This window comes from Aquarana catesbeiana, linkage group LG02 (assembly GCF_042186555.1).
Source record: "Aquarana catesbeiana isolate 2022-GZ linkage group LG02, ASM4218655v1, whole genome shotgun sequence".
NCBI lineage: Eukaryota > Metazoa > Chordata > Amphibia > Anura > Ranidae > Aquarana > Aquarana catesbeiana.
The window spans coordinates 310,520,040-310,540,284 of NC_133325.1; the positions used below are offsets into that span (position 1 = coordinate 310,520,040).

At 43.5% G+C, this 20,245-nt stretch overlaps 1 protein-coding gene across 1 annotated transcript in view; it reads right to left on the reverse strand.

The window, feature by feature from the left end:
• Window positions 1–221: 221 nt before the first annotated feature.
• Window positions 222–20,245, reverse strand: part of LOC141127852 (lysozyme g-like) — a 46,390-nt gene continuing 26,366 nt past the window's right edge. The window contains exons 4-6 of the mRNA XM_073614693.1: window positions 11,260–11,459; window positions 1,123–1,261; window positions 222–431 (exon numbers count right to left, since the gene is read on the reverse strand). Coding sequence (XP_073470794.1) covers window positions 298–431; window positions 1,123–1,261; window positions 11,260–11,459 — 473 coding nt within the window. The 3' untranslated portion in view covers window positions 222–297. The remainder of the gene's footprint in view (window positions 432–1,122; window positions 1,262–11,259; window positions 11,460–20,245) is intronic.

The window sequence follows — 20,245 nt, forward strand, 5'->3', positions numbered from 1 at the left end:
AGCTTTGATTGTTTTAGGACTTTGAAAGAAACTGTTGGTAGTTTGTTGCCTTGACCTGTTCACTTATTTCTGTGATTGACAGCTAGTTACATTTATCTGAAAACTGGTCTGTGTATGATTGGCATTTCTATTGTAGTTTGTAACTTTGGAACACAGAATACTACATCCTACAACTATGTCACTCACATTTTTAATAAAGAAAAGTACACAAAACACACAAATGTATTTTTGCTAATTTATTTCATAATTTGTTTATGTATTGTGGAGTATTAATGTTAGATGCCAACAGCATGGTCTTTAGTATCCATTTCTTTTGTAAAACTTTGCCCGTGCAATACAATCATTCGAGTAGTCCTTCCCAGTTGTATTACTGTCAACTGCATCAAAACTCTTGACGTTGTCTGGACTCATGTTGTATGCTGCTAAAGCACCTGTGACAAAAGGTTATATTTGTATAAAAAATGGCTAATACGGTTTAAAAAGGACAATATCATGTGCCTAGAAAATGCAAATACACTGTTCACTTTGCAAGGGCAATTGCACTTTACAAGAGCATGTCCCCCAGACCTTAGTGAATGTGGTAAAAATTCACTTTGTAAATACCACCCAATCATGCACAAGGAAAATAAAAAAACAAAAAACGCCTTTTTGCTTGCATACCATTCCCTTACAGGGTGAAGTATATTTGCCCTCAGTAATTCAACCCTATAATCTCGTCTTTTCTTCTGCGGATAGAAAGCAACCTCTGTATAAGCCCTGAGTTGCTTCGAGCTCTCACAGGACTGAGCGCTGGAAGGGGTCTATTTTGGTTTTTAAAATTTTGATGGCTTAATAGTGAGGCAAAGGAGGGGGGCATAAAAATTAACCTGTTGCTAACAGGTTCACTTTAAAGCTTACTTTTACAATTTTACAATACATCAAGATATTCCTCTGCTAGAGATTAGTGACTTGACAATTAGGAAAGATGAAGGAGGGAATGTGCTTTCATAAAGCACTGACAGCTCCCATATTTAACATGACATGTTCTTTTTAAGATATCCAATCATTTTATATATACGGTATGCTGGATATTTGAGCATTTGAATCTCCACGGATTACACATTTGATCATGTGGATGATTACCTTCCATAACCTGGCTTCTTGACCAGCTTGGAAATTTTTTCTTGATTGTTTCAGACATGGAAATCAGTATTTCTGTGGCCTGTAAAATATGCTCTTCACTGTCCCATGCTCCTCGTGGAGTATGCCACCTTTTGTCGATCTGGTGTTAAGAAAATCATATGATTTGTTCGTTTAGCTTTAAAAAGTACATATAATTAATATTACCACATTTAGTTGCAGCAGCAAACCAGTTTTTTTTTTCCCCATTTGGGATAAAATTTGTAACTGTAAGCACTCCTGCCAGCATTGAATTGTTTGTCTCATCCCTGTAACTGATACTTCTGCAAGAGCTTGTTTTTTGGAAAACAAGCTTACCAGCCGGATCAGCTGGTAAAAATAGAAGAAAGAGCCTAAAAAAAACATACAAAAAACAAATGCAGCCATCACATCTAAGAATTGGTAAGCTGCAATATAAGTGTAAGGCCAGTTTCACACTGGGGCGGTGGGTGCGTCGGCGGTAAAACGCCGCTATTTTTAGTTTTTTAAATTTTTTTTACTTTCACATTGGAGACACAGCAGCGGGTGTTTCAGGTCGGTTTGCAGGCGCTATTTCTTGCGCAATAGCGACTGCAAAATGACCCAGTGTGAAAGGTGTCTAAGTAGTAGAGGAAAGCGCTTGCCAGTTAAATTAGCAATAGTCTGCTGCACCTGGGATTCCCCGAACACCAGGACTATGTAATGATTAAGCCCAGGTTCACACTGACAGCGGGTTTGAAATGAAATTCATCTGAATTCGCACAATTTTATTCCCGCATGTCAGTCCAGACTGTGGGTTCCTGCATAGATGTCTATACAAAATCACACCCCAAAGTCACCAAAAGTAGTACAGAAGTTACTTTATGGAATCGGTGCAGCGCTGCAAATGCGGCGTTGCACCGATTCAGACGGTGTCAAATTGCATGCTAAATCACATCAATGTGAACCTAGGCTAAATGTGTGAGATGCACCGACTGTGTGATGGGATTAAAAAAAATAACCCACTATAAGGCTCTTTTCACACTGAGACGCTTGTAAACTGCCAGTAAAACACTGAGCACTTTTGAAGAGCTTTTCAGGCGCTTTTGAAGCGCTTTCCATTCATTTCAATGGAGAGGGGCGTTTTTTCACCACCCTGCCAGCGCACTAACCCAGTGTCAAAGCATTCATTGATTTTAATGAAAATAGGTTTTCATGAGCTTTTTTTTAGCGTGAAAGGAGTAGTAGGGAATGAACGTGTGTTAATGCAAGGAATTGTGTGTATAACATGGACTGTCTGAGTATCACTGCCAGATATACATGTAGATAAACACAAATAATAAAGCTGTGTGAATGACAACAAAGTGTGTGTGAGCTTATCTAACCACTTATCAGGCAGTCCAGGTTATACACACAATTCCTTGCATTAACACGCGTTCATTCCCTTTATAGTGGGTTAATTTTTTAATCCCATCACACAGTCAGTGCATATCGCACATTAAGGCTCGATTCACACCTATGCATGTTGCTTTTGAGCGTTTTTGGAGTTTTTTTTTTCATGCTTGGCACGTTTTTGAGCAGCGTTTTTGTAGCGTTTTTGCGGCGTTTTTGCCGCGTTTTTGCCGCGATTTGCGTTTTGCGTTTTTTTTTTTTTTTCATTTTTTTTTAGTCTTAAAAAAAAATTACAAAAAAAAAAAAAAAAAAACGGCAAAACGCACCAAAAACGCTGCAAAAACGCTGCAAAAACGGTGCACTTGCGTTTTTGATGCTTGTCCATTGAAATCCATTACATGCAAAACGCTGCTTTTTGCATGAAAAAAAGTCCCCGACCCTTTCCAAAAACGCAGAGATACAAAAAAGCATTGATGTGAACATGTTCCATAGGAACCCATGTTAAAAAATTCCCATGCATTTCTGCAAAATGCAAAATGCATCAAAAAACGCGCTAGTGTGAATGGAGCCTTAAGCTGCAATATAATAAAGGTTTGCTTTTGGGTTTATTACCGCTTTAATTAGTTTTCTCAAACACAGTTTAATGCATGCTGTTATGTGTTAGGCATTTGTGCCAAAAATAGTTAGATGATAGGAATGCATATAAATCCTTTATGCAACTTTAAAAACTTGTGAAGGAACTTAGAAGCATGCAGGCTGAATGGACCTTAACCCCTTCCCGCCGACCGTAAGCACATATGCGTACTCGGCTTTCCGGGGTTATACCGGGATGATGCCCGCAGCTGCAGGCATCATCCCGGTACTGTTGTTTACAGCGGGCGATCGGCTACCCGTGTATAACAACCGATGCGGCTAAAAGCCGCTCGGTTGTTATACCAGAGGAGCAGGAGGGGACATCCCCCCCTCCCGCCGCCTCCCGCCGCTGTTACCGGGCCTCCCGTGCGATCGGGAGGCCCGGTGTCCAATTGGGTACTTTCGGCGGCTGGGGGCGGGCTGGAACGAAGCTGTGAGCGGCTTCGTTCCAGCCTTCTTGTTGTAAACGCGGAAGCGACGTCATGATGTCACTTCCCGTTTACTCGGCTGCCAATGGCGCCGAATTTAAAAAAGTACACAGTATTCAGAATCGCCGTTTTCGGCGATCTGAATACTTTGAAGTGTAAAGGAGGGATGGGGGGTCTTTTAGACCCCCGATCTCTCCATAAAGAGTACCTGTCACCACCTATTACTGTCACAAGGGATGTTTACATTCCTTGTGACAGCAATAAAAGTAAAAAAAAAAAAATTTTAAAACACAATTTATAAAGTAAAAAAAAAAATAAAATAAATAAAAAAAAAAAAAAAAAAATTTTTAAAGTGCCCCTGTCCCCGCGAGCTCGCGCAGCGAAGAAAACGCATACGGAAGTCGCGCCCGCATATGTAAACGGTGTTCAAATCACACATGTGAGGTATCGCCGCGATCGTCAGAGCGAGAGCAATAATTCTAGCCCTAGACCTCCTCTGTAACTCTAACCTGGTAACTGTAAAAAATGTTTAAAGCGTCACCTATGGAAATTCATAGGTACCGTAGTTTGTCGCCATTCCACGAGTGCGTGCAATTATAAAGGGTGACATGTTTGGTATCTATTTACTCAGCGTAACATCATCTTTCACATTATACAAAAAAATTTGGGTAACTTTACTGTTTGGATTTTTTAAAATTCATGAAAGTGTCCCTTTTCCAAAAATTTGCGTTTAAAACACCGCTGCACAAATATCGTGTGATAAAAAATATTGCAGCAATCGCCATTTTATTCTCTAGATTCTCTGCTAAAAAAAATATATATATAATGTTTGGGGGCTCTAAGTAATTTTCTAGCAAAAAATATGGATTTTAACTTGTAAACACCAAATTTCAAAAATAGGCTTAGTCATGAAAGGGTTAAAGTGGATGTAAGCCCTCACATATACCCAGTGAAGTGAACAGCGTCAGATGATACACAGAGACAGAGATTAAACAAATCTCCCTCCATAAGTTTTACTTCTATATCTGCTGTCTTCAGCTTTATATATTCTTTACAAAGCACACATGGTGTTAGAATTTTCACTTCCTCATTCAGCAGTAGCAGTGTAGTATTGGATTACACTGGGAGACAGCTGATTGGAGGAAAGGCACACACCCCCCTCCACATAGGCAGAGACTTTCACTGTCCTGTGAGTAGAGCAGCTTTCTGCTAATCTATTTATAGCACCCACCCTGACACAAATTTCAGGCTGGTTTTATCATGTGTGGGAGAACTTGTCAGGAGTTATCAGGCTGATAACAGAAGAATGGAGCAGGAGAAGGACACAGGACTTAGTGCTTTGACGAGAGATAAGAAAACACTGCAGATATGTGCCGAGCTCAAATTTCATGAATCGGGTTTACATCCACTTTAAAGCACTTTGCAGTTGCCTAGCTACACAAGCCCTCTTGACATGAACCAGCCCCTAAATATTTAAATGTGTTGAGATCACAATGAAATCACTCTTCATGACCAGAGCATTCATTTTGATCATCATGTCTGCATACCCATATTTCACATGATAAACTTCAGAAAAAGTTGCGCAGATAACTGAGTATGATGAAAATAGTGTGCACTAAAGCAGAGATGCCAACAATCGTAATATTAAAGCGGTTGTAAACCGCGGATGTTGTAAAAAACAAATAAAAAACACCTGCAAGGCAATGGCATAATGCCATACTAGCACATTATGAAATACTCACCTTGAAATGAAGCCCTCCAACGCTGTACTGTCACCGCTGAGAAGGCTGACATGTTTACCCGGTCTTTCTTCCGGGTTCACACGGTCCGGCTATGTGATTGGCCGAAGCCGCAATGACGTAATGGACCTTCAGAGCGCATGCAGCCAGTGGCATCACTGGCGCATGCGCTCTGAAGGTCTGGCATACCTTGCCGGAACTCCAGAGTCTCGTGTCGGAAACGAGGGCCCCCACGCGCATGCGTGGGAGTTACGTCATTGCAGCTTCGGCCAATCACAAAGCCGGAGCGTGTGAACCCGGAAGAAATACCGGGTAGACATGTCAGCCTTCTCAGCGGTGAACGTTTAGGAGATGTTCATTTTACCTACAGGTAAGACTTATAAGACCATGCAGGGTTTACTACCGCTTTAAATTTATCACAGTGCACATTATTAAAAAGCAATGTATAGTATTTTTAAAGCACAGCTCCAGTCAACATGAAAAAAATACTGCTTTGAAGTCATAGCATAGAACTATTTTTTCTTGGCCTTATATACAGTGCCTTGCAAAAGTATTCACCCCCTTGGCATTTTTCATGTTTTGTTGACTTATAACATGGAATTAACATGGATTGTTTGAGGATTTGCATTATTTAATTAACAGAACATGGAACATGCCCACAACTTTGAAGAAGATGTTTTTTTTTTGTGAAGAAAACAACAAATAGGACAAAATAACAGAAAAAGTCAATGTACATAACTATATACCCCCCCTAAAGTCAATACTTTGTAGAGCCACCTTTTGCGGCTATCACAGCTCCAAGTCACTTTGGATAAATCTCTATGAGCTTGCCAAATCTTACCACTGGGATTTTTGCCCATTCCTTGGATGGTTTGCGCTTGTGAACAGCAATCTTTAAGTCTGACCACAGATTTTCTATTGGATTGAGGTCTGAGCTTTGACTAGGCTATTCCAACAAATTTACATGTTTCCCCTTTAAACCACTCAAATGTTGCTTCAGCAATGTGTTTGGGGTCATTGTCCTGCTGGAAGGTGAACCTCCGTCCTAGCCTCAAATCACACACAGAGTGGTTAAGGTTTTGCTCAAGAATATCCCTGTATTTAGCACCATCCATCTTTCCCTCAACTCTGACCAGTTTCCCAGTCCTGACTGCTGAAAAACATCCCCACAGCATGATGCCACCACCATGTTTCACTGTGGGGATGGTGTTCTTTGGGTGATGTGTTGGGTTTGTGCCAGACATAGCATTTTCTTTGATGGCCAAAAAGTTCAATTTCAGTCTCATCAGACCAGAGCACCTTCCTCCATACATTTTGGGAGTCTCCCACATGCCTTTTTGCAAACTCTAAAGGTGCCATTTTGCTGAAAGGGCTTTCTTCTGGCCACTCTGCCATAAAGCCCAACTCTATGGAGCGTACAGCTTATTGTCGTCCTACATACAGATACTCCAGTCTCTGCTGTGGAACTCTGCAGCTCCTCCAGGGTTACCTTAGGTCTCTGTGCTGCCTCTCCGATTAATGCCCTCCTTGCCCGGTCCGTGAGTTTTGGTGTGCGGCCGTCATTTGGCAGGCTTGCTGTTGTGCCATGTTCTTTCCATTTGGTTATGATACATTTGATGGTGCTCCTAGGGATCATCAAAGATTTGGATATTTTTTTTTATAACCTAACCCTGACTTGTACTTCTCAACAACATTGTCCCTTACTTGTTTGGAGAGTTCCTTGGTCTTCATGGCAGTGTTTGGGGGGGGGGGATACTTTTGCAAGGCACTGTATTTGCATGCTGTGCATTATAAGTTGTTACTATATGCTTTTTATTGTCTATACCAGGGAGATGCAATTAGCAGACCTCCAGATGTTGCAAAACTACAAGTCCCATCATGCCTCTGGGTGTCATGCTTGTGGTTGTCAGAGTCTTGCTATGCCTCATGGGACTTGTGGTTCTGCAACAGCTGGAGGTCCGCTAATTGCATATCCCTGGTCTATACTAATGGCCTCTACTGAGGCGCCTCTCTACAGAGAATTTTTTTTTTTTCATTTGTTTTATCCATTGCCAACACTACCTAACATGCTCTTAATGTGCTATGATTGTAATCTGTTTGTTATGCACATAGTGCCTGTATCTTCAAATTTCCTTTTTATAAATAGGAAGAAAGGAAGGGAATAGGCAGAAATACTTACCGTACCTTATGCCGTGTACATACGACCGGACTTTGACCAAACTGGTCCGACGGAACGAATCAGTCAGACAATTCGATCATGTGTGGGCTTCATTGGACCTTTTCTGTCGAAAACTCTGTCGGACTTTATAAATAGAACATGTTTTAAATCTTTCCGACGGACTCAAGTCCGATCGAAAAATCCGTTCTTCTGTATGCTAGTCCGATAGACAAAAAAAAGGCGCAAGGGCAGCTATTGGCTACTGGCTATGACCTTCCTTATTCTAGTCCGGTCGTACGTCATCACGTTCAAAACGATCGTGTGTAGGCAAGTCCGTTTCGTTGGAACTCCGTCGAAAAGTCCTTCGCAGTTCAGTCCGACGAAAAGTCCAGTCGTGTGTACACGGCATAACTCTTTGCTCTCACAGGCTTTCTAACCCTCCTTACGACCGATTGGCGTAAAAAACCCAGTAGATAATGAAAATTATCCTAACTCTGTGTCGCGTGATGTATGATAAAGAAATCCCAATTATCAGATTTACATTACATATACTTAGAGGGATGATGGCAATCACACACCTAGTCACATGAGTCTCTTTTTTCAATAGCCTTAAGCATTATAGGAATTACAAATTCAGAGATGCTCCTGTCTTTCAAAACCTGGGCTTCAACAGCTATTACATTAAAGCCAGTGACTGTGAAGCAGGATGGTAAATCTGTTCTTTAGACAAAAAAGCCTGTGGATCCAGTAAGCCTACAGAGCATCTGCCACCAGTCTTAACAGGTCAGCATACCACATCTGCCTGGGCCACTCCAGAGCAATGAGGATTATCAGGGTGCCCCCATCTCAATCCTGTGAAGCACAAAAGTAAGAAGCTTCAGGGTAAAAAGGCATAGATCAGGATGTATAGAGCCATCAGAGCATTCATTGCTTCCGCTAGAGGATCCCTGTGCCTTGAGACAAACCTGTCTAGTTTGTTGTTGAATTTGTAGGCCAGAAGGTCCACATGTGGCATCCCCCACCTGTGACACAGGTTCTGCAACACCTGCATGTGTAGGGATAACTCCCCTGGCTGTAGGTGCTGAGAAAGTCTGTCTGCCAGTGGTCTTCACCTGAGATGTAGACAGAGTAGGTGGTAACATGAAGATCTGCAACAGATCTGATCTACCTCTCTTGACATACCAAGACTTCTGATTCTTCCCTGATGATTGATATGAGCCACCGCCGTGGCGATAACCAACTGAATCAGATGATCTTTCTGTAGGATAGTCCAACGTTGCAGAGGCAACCAAATCTATCAAAGTTCCCCTGCATCAACAAGGTGCCCAGGACTCCTCAGCCTGAAAGGCTGGCATCCACTTGCATTATCAAACCAGGGACAACCTGGTTCTCAGTTCCAAAAAAATAGTCTGTCCAGGGACTATTGATTTGTCTTACACTGACAGAAAATGGTGTTGTGAAGGCCTGGAGTAAAACTGGGCACATGGGAGTGTCTCGAAGGAGGCTTCCATCAAGCAACTCACTTTTGGGGGGGGGGGGGGGGGGGTCACATGAACCCTGCCTGAGATCTAAAGATGTGACCTCCCCCTCTGCTGCCGACCTCACCTCAGACAGGTTGACTCTGGAGAGGTGCTCCTGGCAGTCAGTGACAGTTCCCTTCCCTCAGGAAGGCTCTGAGGTGCATGCCGCCACACAGGAGAAGATGGAGGGAGGAGGTTGGTGGAGTCAAACAGTAATAGGCGAGGAGGAATGTCCTCCTCCGCTCTGAATGCTGGGGCCTCGGCCTCACTTTACTCCTTGGGCCTGTGAAGTCACTGGTTGCTACACGGCAGGCGATCCTAGCAACCAGTACAGAGGATAGAGGCCAGTGATGGAACAAATGAGTCTCAGCTGGCCAGGTCACTCTAAGTAAAGCAGAGCTGCTGCTGCAGTGGCCTTTTCTGGGGGCATCAGATTGGCCCGGGGGGAAATCGCCACCCTGCCCCCTGGCCCGAGGGGAAAATTGCCACCCAACCCCGGACCCAGTCCGCCCCTGAGTGACATGAGCATTCAAGGTATGTATCGCCAGCACGCCAGGATCCTTCGGGGCCATGCAGTTTTTGTATCAAGCATCTCAAACGTGCTGACAATTTTTGGCATTTAAACAACCATTTAGGTCATATGTCAGGCTAAGATAGAAATTGTAACCAAAACATTATTAGCACCTTAAAGTGATTTTTTTTTTTTTTTTAAATAACAAAGGACCTTTACAAACATGTTATACTTACCTGCTCTGTGCAAGGGTTTTGCACAGAGCGGCCCTGATCCTCCTTTTCTGGGGTCCCCCGGTGGTGCTCCTGGCTCCTCTTCCATGCGGGCGCGCTCCTGAGTCCTGCTTCTGCGTCCATTGATACAGACAGCAGGACTAGGCCCCACCCCCGGCACCCTTGTCACTGGATTTGATTGACAGCCAATGGCTTCGGCTGCTATCAATCTATCCAATGAGAATCCGAGACAGTGGCTGGAGCTGCTGGGCTTGTCCTCAACGCTGGAATGATTGGGTTCAGGTAATAAAAAGGGGGGGCTCTGGGGGGCTGCTGCAGCACAGAAAGATTTTCACCTTAACCTATTCCCAACCAGCTGCCACAGTTATACTGCAGCAGGTAGGCTCCCCTGCGCTCTCCTCACCCCTGACAGCACGGAGATCTGTCAGTTTACATTGACAGATCTCCGTTCTGTCTCTGTGTGGAGCGATCGCGGGCACTCACTTCGGATTGCCTTTTGACCACCGCAGCCGACGCTGGAGCTGATGCGAGTGCCCGCGATCGCTCCACACAGAGACAGAACGGAGATCTGTCAATGTAAACTGACAGATCTCCGTGCTGTCAGGGGTGAGGAGAGCGATCTGTTTTTCATACTAAGTATGAACAATGATTGGTCTCGTCACTCAGGCAGTCCCATCCCCCCACAGTTAGAATCACTCCCTAGGACACACAATTAACCCCTTGATCACCCCTAGTGTTAACCCATTCCCTGCCAGTGACATTTACACAGTAATCAGTACATTTTTATAGCACTGATCCCTGTATAAGTGCCAATGGTCCCAAAAGTATCCGATCTGTCCGAAAAAATGTCGCAGTCCTGATTAAAAAATGCTGATCACTGCCATTACTACTAAAAAAAAAATAAAATGCCATAAATCTTTCCCCTATTTTGTAGATGCTATAACTTTTGCGCAAACCAATCAATATAGGCTTATTGCAATTGTTATTACCAAAAATATGTAGAAGAATACAGATCAGCCTAAACTGAGGAAAAAATTTGCTTTTTTAAAAAAATTGGGGATATTTATTATAGCAAAAATTACAAAATATTGTGTTTTTTTTTTCTAAATTGTCGCTTTTTTGTTTTATAGTGCAAAAAATAAAAACTGCAGAGAAGATCAAATACCACCAAAAGAAAGCTCTATTTGTGGTAAAAAAACGTTGTCAATTTTGTTTGAGTACAGCGTTGCATGACCGCACAATTGTCAGTTAAAGTGACGCAGTGCCAAATTGTAAAAAGTGCTCTGGTCAGGAAGGGGGTAAAATCTTCCGGGACTGAAGTGGTTAATGTCTTCACTTTTCTATATTCAGTTCCTGCAGCTTTAACTGGTGTGTGTATTACTGTTGTATGCAAGTGTGATTTGTAAAAATGTAGTACAGTTTATTTATTGTGCATACTTGTCTGTATTGTTATTGCCATAAATTATATTTCATCAGCATTTCCAGTGTGCTGCTTATTCATTTTACCAGTAATGGAAACCTTTGATTACCTGCATTAGGCCAAAAGCATTGCCATTATCACCCTCATGATTGGCGTCCAAAACATTTCCAGCACGTGATTCAGGAGACATCATTGCTGCAATTATAGCTGGATCCACACCAGTTTTCCTGGACACAGACATGATCTTCTCCTTATAAGAGTTTACGCTTTGCAGATCTGTTTCTGCCAGTTTTTCAGATGCTATTACTCCTTTAAGAAAGTAAAAAGAACTTGGTCATTGAAGATATTAGTGGAATGTTTTTATATAGCAAGAAAAATTACAAATTTGACCAAAACTCAAGGTACAGCTTTGAAAATGTATACAGATAACCAATAAGAAAATGAAGAAAATATTTGTTACAGGGAATGTCAGTGGTTTTTAGATAAAGATGAAAAAAAACTGTCCTTACATGGGGCAGCCATATTTACGCATTGCATATTCGTGCTGTGCATGTTCTCCATGCAAGCCTATAAGTTGTCATATAAAAAAAAAAAAAATGCACTTCAATGTGGCTTATACATTATCTCAACAGTTTCACATACAGATCCAGACTAATTGCAATAACAGTATCCTCTAGTACCTAATCTGCATGTTACTATATATTATATATACACTGTTTGTGTGTGTATATATATATATATATATATATATATATATATATATATATATATATATATATATATATATATATATATATATATATCTATCTATTATGCATAGATCAGTTTGAATATGAACAAAACATACTTCACAAAAAAAACAACGAGCATGACCGTGTCTCCAAAGGCTGTGGTGACAAGAAATACAAGCAGAACATATACAACGTACTCTCACCTGTCTATACCCCAGCTCTCGGGTGGAATGGCGGGTGGGAGCCAGGTGCACTGTAATTTTTACTGGAAAGTTATGTAGGTGGGAGCCAAGTGCCCTGTGGGTGTTTAGAGCACTTCATCATTACATATGAGAGCTGCATATCTGGGACGTGATATATTCCATTCAATATTTTTTTTGTGGTTTTGTTTACTACTTGAGGAGGAGAGGACACCACAGCCCTAGATCGGGTAGGTGCCTGACCACCAGCTGCCCAGGGTGGGGGGGATTGTCAGTGTCGCCCCGCTGGCCTCCCGGAGAGGGGTGGGGGGTGGTATCAGTGCTGCGTCACCACCCGCCCGGAGGGGGGGTGCTTGTTTGCCGCCCCCGAAAACGAAAAACCCACCAGCTGCCACTGCATCTGGGATGTGATATATTCCTTTCAATATTTTTTTGTTTACTACTTAAACAGGTTTTGTATCTATAAATATCAGCATAACAACTGGAGCTGTGGTAGTGCATTTAAGGTCTAGAGGTTCAAGGCTGTCCATTGCTATATTGATAGTTCAAAAATGTAGTTTTACTGAAAAGCTTTTTCTATTTAAAAAAAAAATAATTAGTTTTCCAATCATTTAATAAGTTTGCCCACCCACACAGTTCAGGGGGAGAAGAAAGAGAAGCACAGAGAGATTGGGTTTCAGGTAACTATACATTTGAGGTTTCACTGAGGATTGTTGTTAGAATGGAGGAATTAATAGCTTAGTGTAGAAGTTTTGTGGAAAATATTCTGAGGTTCAGCCCTTTCATTGTCAAAGCCCTTTTTGGACACGTGTAAAAAAAAAAAAAAAATCTTTAGGCCTGCAAACTATTATATATTTTTTTAAATACGAGACCCAAGAGAATAAGATTTTTTAGTTTTAGTTCCAATTTCTTTTATGTCATACAATATTAGTGCAACAGTTTATAAACACATTTCAGTAAAAATATACAAAATTTAATTTTAGGGCACATAAACTCAATATTACCCTCTTTTTGATAACACATAAAAAAACATGAGGTTGCAGAGAATAAATAGATACCTAACATGTCAATCAATGACCCTACAGGTCATCAGTTTAGAGTTAACCAGAAGTAATGGGCCTAGAATTATTGTTTTCACTCTGACGTTTATGACAATATGCAACATGTGTATTGCAATTGAGGTTTTCCTAAGTAGGTGCCCCAACACGTGTTTACATTCAAATGTGCATGAAGGTGGGGGTGAGGCTCAACACTTTTTGTGGGGAGGGGGGTTTAAATGCTTGGGTGTTGTGTTTCATTAAATTTTTATTTATTTATCATGCAGGGGACCAAAAGTCCCCTATGTAATGCAGTATGGTTGTGACAGGTTCTCCCTAATGAGACATCAGGGGTCTTTTAACCCCTGATGTGTCACCTGCCCACATTGAAGCTAATGGAGCACGGATTGCACTCCATTAACTTCTTCCCTGGCTGTGGCAGCTGGGGGAAAGTGACAACCGAACCCAGAAGTGATGTAATACACGTTGCTTATGAGTAGAGGAGATCAGTGAACAGAGGTTCGCTGGTCTCTTCCTTCTACCTGGTAGCACCTGCCATGTCAGTCATGGCTCCACAGTTGGGAGCGTGGAGGCTGGTATAAATGCCGGGAACATGCGCGGGGTGGACAAATGGACAGGGGTACATGGAAGGAATCAGGCCTGTCAGATTTACACACATTTCTGGCTGCTGTAGGATGTGTTAAAGCCCTGCTAATGCCAATGTATGCCATACATCAGAGGCAAAAAAGGGTTAAAGAAGTCAAGAAAGGCCAGAAATCCCACAATCAAGGAGTATACCCAGTAGGTATTCCCATTTAACATTATCAAAGGCCTTGGCTATATCCAAGCTCAACAAAAGGCCAACGTCTTAGCATGGTCGATAATATTTCAGTCTCCTAGTGTTATTCGTCAGCTGACTGCTAGGGATGAAGCCACACTGATGTGAGGGAATCACCCCAGAGATCATCCATGCGAGAGAAGTGGCCATCGATATTAAGGACTGAAATGGGTCACATGTTAACCAGCGGCATAGGGTAATTTCCTGGTTTGGAGACCATTGTAATATGTGCCTGTTTAAGAAAACTTATTACAGTAACAAAGATATGAAAGGTATAAAGTTTCTCTAATACATAATCCCATAAATTTTTATTGGTCTGACTGTGAATGTGGTCATACAAAGGAAAATATTTCCATGAGTAATGCTACAGTGCACAAAACACCTCATCTGGTGTTTCTCTGTGCCAGTGCATGTCACTCCACACGTACCCACTTCCCCTCCAAAGCACTTTTTCTTATCTTTTGCACACGTCTGAATTTTTTTACCATAAAAGAACATTTATATTTTCTCAATCAGAGGCCCTGTAGAATACAAAAGATGCAATTTTTTTTTATACACGATATTTGCGAAACTGTCAAACCTATATTTTCAGGAAAAATACACTAAAATGAATTTTAGTGCAAGCAAAATGTAATCCCCCTTTTTTTTTAAATAAAAGATGGAGGTTTATGTAGAGTAAGTAAATACTAAATGTGACAAGCCTCCATGATGCATTAAACAGCTTCTTGGAAGTAGCACTTGCCAGTCATGTAAAAGTAAAAAGTAAAGTGATCGGATGGCTCCGCACAGTGGTGGCTGGTGCTAAATATGTCGGTGGGGGGGGGGGGGGGGGGGGTAGGTGGCAAACTAACGCCAGCAACCCCGCAAGCAAACCCCCCCCACCGCGAGAGTCAATCGCACAAACACCCCCTGGCGGCAGACGAACGGCTGGTGGGAAGGCGGCAATCGTTGCAAACAACCCCCCCTACAGGAGACGAATAGCAGATGGGGGAAGGCGGTGCGAATATTTTGCGCCCCAAGCCCACCCTTTTTTGAACCCTATTAGAGCCTCAGGCTCTAATCACGTGCTTCTAAAAAAAAACAAAAAAACAAAAAAACGCTATTGAAATCCATGCGTCTGGTGCCCCACATGTAGATTAGGGGGCCGGACGCATGGTCCAGGGGGGGTGGTGCATTACAGGCCGCCAATGGCTCCGCAGCCACCCAGATCACACTTATATTAAAGCCAGGGGCCCAAAAATAAAAACAAGCCTACAGATGCTACTTCAGCCTTAAAGCGGAGTTCCACCCTAAAGTGGAACTTCCGCTCATCGGATTCCTCCCCCCCTCCGGTGTCACAATTGGCACCTTTCAGGGGGGAGGGGGGTGCAGATACCTGTATAATACAGGTATCTGCACCCACTTCTGGGAATAGCTAGCCGCAAATGCCCGCCCACCCCGTTGTGTTGTGGGAAATACACAGTTCCCATAACGGGGACCAGTGTAGACGCGCAGCGCGACTCGCGCATGCGCAGTAGGGAACCGGGCAGTGAAGCCGCAATGCTTCACTTCCTGATTCCCTCACTGAGAATGGCGGTGGCAGCACCCGAGGATCGAGGGACGGTTCGGTCTCGGGTGCCTTCATCGCTGGACCCCGGGACAGGTGAGTGTCCTTATTTTAAAAAAGTCAGCAGCTGCAGTATTTGCAGCTGCTGACATCTAAAAAAAATTTTTTCGCGAAACTCCGCTTTAAGCTTGTTTTGACCTGTTGACTCTTTGAACTTGGTGAACTAGTTAAAATCCATCATTTGCATTAAAGGAGTAAAAACATTTCTGCTGCTGCATTTCAGATGGTATGGGCTTTAATTATAGTGGTTCTGCTATGACTGAGACTTAGACCAATTATAAACACATTAGCAGAAAGTTGCTGATCAATAAAATGAGATTCTAAAGGTTCTAGTTAGCCGATTAGCGATTTTTGTTTTCCCATACACCGAACATAACTATATATTTATCCATCACTGCAGTAAAAAAAAAGTCCTTTGTTACACTTAGACCCCTTTCACACTAAGGCATTTTCAGGCGCTACATCGCTAAAAATAGCGCCTGAAAAAAGCCTCAGCTACAAACCCAGTGTGAAACCCCGAGTGCTTTCACACTGGGGCGCTGCGCTGGCAGGGCGTCATAAAAAGTCCTGCCAGCAGCTTCTTTGCAGCGGTGGAGGAGCGATGAATATGGGCTCCTGCCCATTGAAAACAATGGGGCCATACCGCCGGCAAAGCGCCGCTGCAGCGTTTTGCGGGAGGATTTAACCCTTTTTCGGCCGCTAGTGGGGGTTAAAACCGCCCGCTAGCGTCCGAATAGCGCCGCTAAAATGGAGGTAAAGCGGCGCTAAAAATAGTGCCGCTTTACCGCCGACGCCCGGTCCCGGTTTGCAAATTAGCTGAATGGTGTGAAGCCAAGGGAAAACTGACTGCAAATACCCAGTCCTATGCAAGGAAAATAAAAATGATTTTTGCATTGAACAGGATTTGATGATTGGAATCAGCACAGCGACAAGCTAGCTGAAAATCACCAAGCTAGGTGGAAATCTAATTTTCAAAGTGAACATGCTTTATTCCTGTAGCAAATTAACCCCATGGTCACCTTGCTTCCCTCTGGCCCTATACCAGTGTTTCTCAACCTTTTTAGTCAAGACACCCTTTAAAATTATGGACAATCTTGAGGCACCCCATTCTAAAATGTAAAAAACGATTCTAATAGTTTTACATAATACATTAATATCCACACACGTAGGACACCCAACGTTAGAGGTGATTTATTCTTCCAAATCCAATACACTTTTTTCTTGTACATCACGGGACACAGAGCCTCAGTAATTACTGATGGGTTATATGGGTATCACAAGGTGATTGGACACTGGTCACACCCTAGAAAGGAAGTTCAACCCCCTATATAACCCTTCCCCTTACTGGGAATACCTCAGTTTTTTTCGCCAGTGTCTTAGGTGTTGGTCACGAATAAGATGTGCTGTGCTAAAGCTCCAAAGGGATATCGTATACTAGGGCAAGCCATGCAACCAGATCCATTCAAAGTGCTTTTTTAGGTCAAATTGGATGGTACCCGGGCCTCGTGTCCGAAGAAACGAGGTTTTACCTGTAACGCTCCTCTTTTTAGAGAGCTGGACCCCGGGATCCAGTATTTGGTTTTTCTAGCCATATCCCTGGCGGGGTGCTTTACGGGCCCAGAACTGCGGATCCTCCTTTTCTAGGGGGCCCTTGTTTCTGAAGGTTTTCCAAAAGGAGCCCACCGTGAGAGGTGAAGATTGGGTCTGTATAACAGAACCCTGCAGCTGGATAAGGTAAGGGAGATTCCTCAGAATTTTTTAATTCTAGTAGGTTTCTCCTTTAAAGTGGATGTAAACCCAATGTCATCCTTTCTAAACTACTGCCATAGGGGTTATCTATAAGGATATACATGCCTCCTGCATGCATCTTTACCTGTCAAATGTCTCCCCTCTGTCTATTATTAGACCCGAAAAACTGCACATTCTGTGGGTGGGTCTGTTGTCTGGAGCTCGGTGGGTGGAGTCGTGATGTCCGTAGACTCCCCGCCCACCTCTACACTCTCCTTGTCAATATGTGTATTTCTAACACTTAACTTCTGCTGAACTTCTGCTATGATCTCTAACATCCAGTGAAAAGACAGAAAAGTAACCACATGACTTCAGCATGCCAAATCATAGTGAGGTGTGGAACAGCCAATCCTTGCAGAGCTGCTGAAGAAAGGAGTGGGGGAGGGAATTTAAAAATACTGCATGTTTCTTAGGCTGAAGCACAAGATGTAAATCACCTGTCACTCACAGCAAGGGGGAGGATTTGACAAAGTTTTTCTCATTTTGTCAAGAATTGTCTCACTGAACAATATATGGGGATTGCTCAGAGATGGATTAACTCTGTGTGGCAAGACTGGGCTCAAATGATAGGAAATCTTATACTCTACAGTATGATATAAAAAAAAATAAATAAAAAAATGTTTTTTTTTGGGTTTACATCCACTTTAAGCAAATGTATGCTGCCAAGAGCACATACCTTCTCATGCTTGATCTGTCTGTCTCAGTGTCCACGCTGTACGCTCCTCCAAGCCGAGCTCCAGGTAGGATGGGATGGGGGGCTCTTTCCTCGGGGATATCTCCCCCCGAGGTTTAGGGGGGCCGGGGTGGCCTGAAAAGCGGTAGTATACTGTGCTACCGCCACCGCTGCTACTATCGGCAGGTTCCTCATCTGCCTGCCTCTCTTTCTCTCCTCCACCCTAGCCTCACCTCCATGCTTGTCCCGAGGATCGGAGCCTCAGCTCGCGCGGGAAAGCGCACGTTTTTGAAAAAACCGAGGAGGGGGAGGGGTGGTCGGAGGAGGGGGGGGCAGAGCATTAACGCAACATCCGGCGTGCTTAGACGCCCACATCGCCGGCTATAAAGAGCACACTTTTCCAGGTGCACACAGCCTATGGAGGGATACAGAGCTGATGGTCGCATGTAAGGTGGGGCACAGGCATTCTCCCAGGCAGCATTTACTTAGAAACACTAGACTGGGCATTGGTAGCAGCGGCAGTTGCTGTACTACATCGCTCAGCAGTCAGTGTTTCATTTGTGTGATACCTCCACCTTGTTGCTTTGCACTATGGGTAGAAGAGGTACAAATACCCCAAAAAACAAAGGCTCTAGGGGATCTCCCTCAGGCTCTGAGGACCCCCCTTCTACAGCACCTTCCCCCCCCCCCTGGAGGACCTGGGATGGCTGGCCAGGGAGAGCCGTTGGGGTTGGGGGCTGCATCTGCTTCTGGCACTTCAGCCCCTGTATATATTACACAGGAGGTTTTTTCCTCAACCATTAATGGACTAGAGGAAAGACTAATGGCCTTAATCGCATCTTTACTCAGTGGAAGAAAACGCACTAGGTCTTCCTCTGTTACCCAGGACCCTCAAGCAGAGGAACTCTGGGGAAAAAGGAGAGGAATCCCTTTCAGAGGATCGGGATGGGACTGATGATTCCTCTTCTGAGAAATCAAGTGGAGAGGGACCCTCTTCAGCTTCTCAGGATGAGAAGGTGTTAGTACAGATTCTAGCTGGGTTGGTCCGCTCCACATTTAAGTTGCCCGTATCTGAGTTAGTTAAAGAACCCTCTTCTTCTTTGGGTTCACTGAAGCCTCCTCAAACAACACATGCTTTTCCTGTTCATAATTTACTAGAAAAGCTAATTTATTCTGAGTGAGATCATCCAGATAAACGTTTTTTTTCCGCCTAAAAAGTTTTCAACACTTTATCCTATGGAGGAAAAGTTTAGATGTAGGGTATACCGGCAGTTGACGCCGCCATTTCCTCCGTAAATAAAAGTCTGACTTGTCCTGTCGACAATGCTCAGATGCTCAGGGATCCAATTGATAAAAAGATGGAATCCCTGTTAAAAAATATTTTTTCCTTAGTGGGTTCAGTAGCTCAACCTGCAGTGGCAGCGATCGGGGTCTGTCAATACTTGAGAGACCATGTTAAACAGGTCCTCAAAGTTCTACCTGAACAACAGGCCCGGGGGTTGGCCAACCTTCCAGCAGCCTTATGTTTTGCTGTTGACGCTATCAGAGATTCTATCATCCAAACCTCTTGCCTTTCGCTTGGGTTGGTGCATATGCGTAGAATCTTATGGTTGAAAAATTGGTCAGCCGAGGCACCATGTAAGAAGCTTCTGGCTGGATTTCCATTTTGTGGTGCTAGGATGTTTGGAGAGGATTTGGACAACTATATCCAAAAGATCTCTAATGGGAAAAGCACTCTCTTATCTGTTAAGAAAAGGAGTAAGCGTCCCTCTTTTAAACGGGCTTTTTCCCCAGTGCCAGGAGCATCAGCCTCCAGGCAGTCGCAACGGCCTCCTCCGTCAGATTCAAGAAATAAATTTCAGAGTCGACCCCAGGGACAAAAGAAGTCCTGGGGGAAGAAGCCTACTAGACAAGAAGCTAAAGCCTCTATATGAAGGAGCGCCCCCGCTCGCTCGAGTGGGGGGAAGACTGCTACAGTTCTCAAAGCTCTGGCAGGAGGATTTCCAGGACAGATGGGTAATCTCCACGGTAACTCTAGGTTACAAACTGGAGTTCCAAGAATTCCCCTCTCCTTGTTTCCTCAGATCAAATGTCCCCAGAGATCCAGAGAAAAAGCAGTCGCTCCTTCTAGCATTGGAGCAACTATTGTCGCAAAAGGTCATCGTGGTGGTTCCCACGGAAGAACAGGGATTGGGATTTTATTCCAAACTTTTCACGGTTCG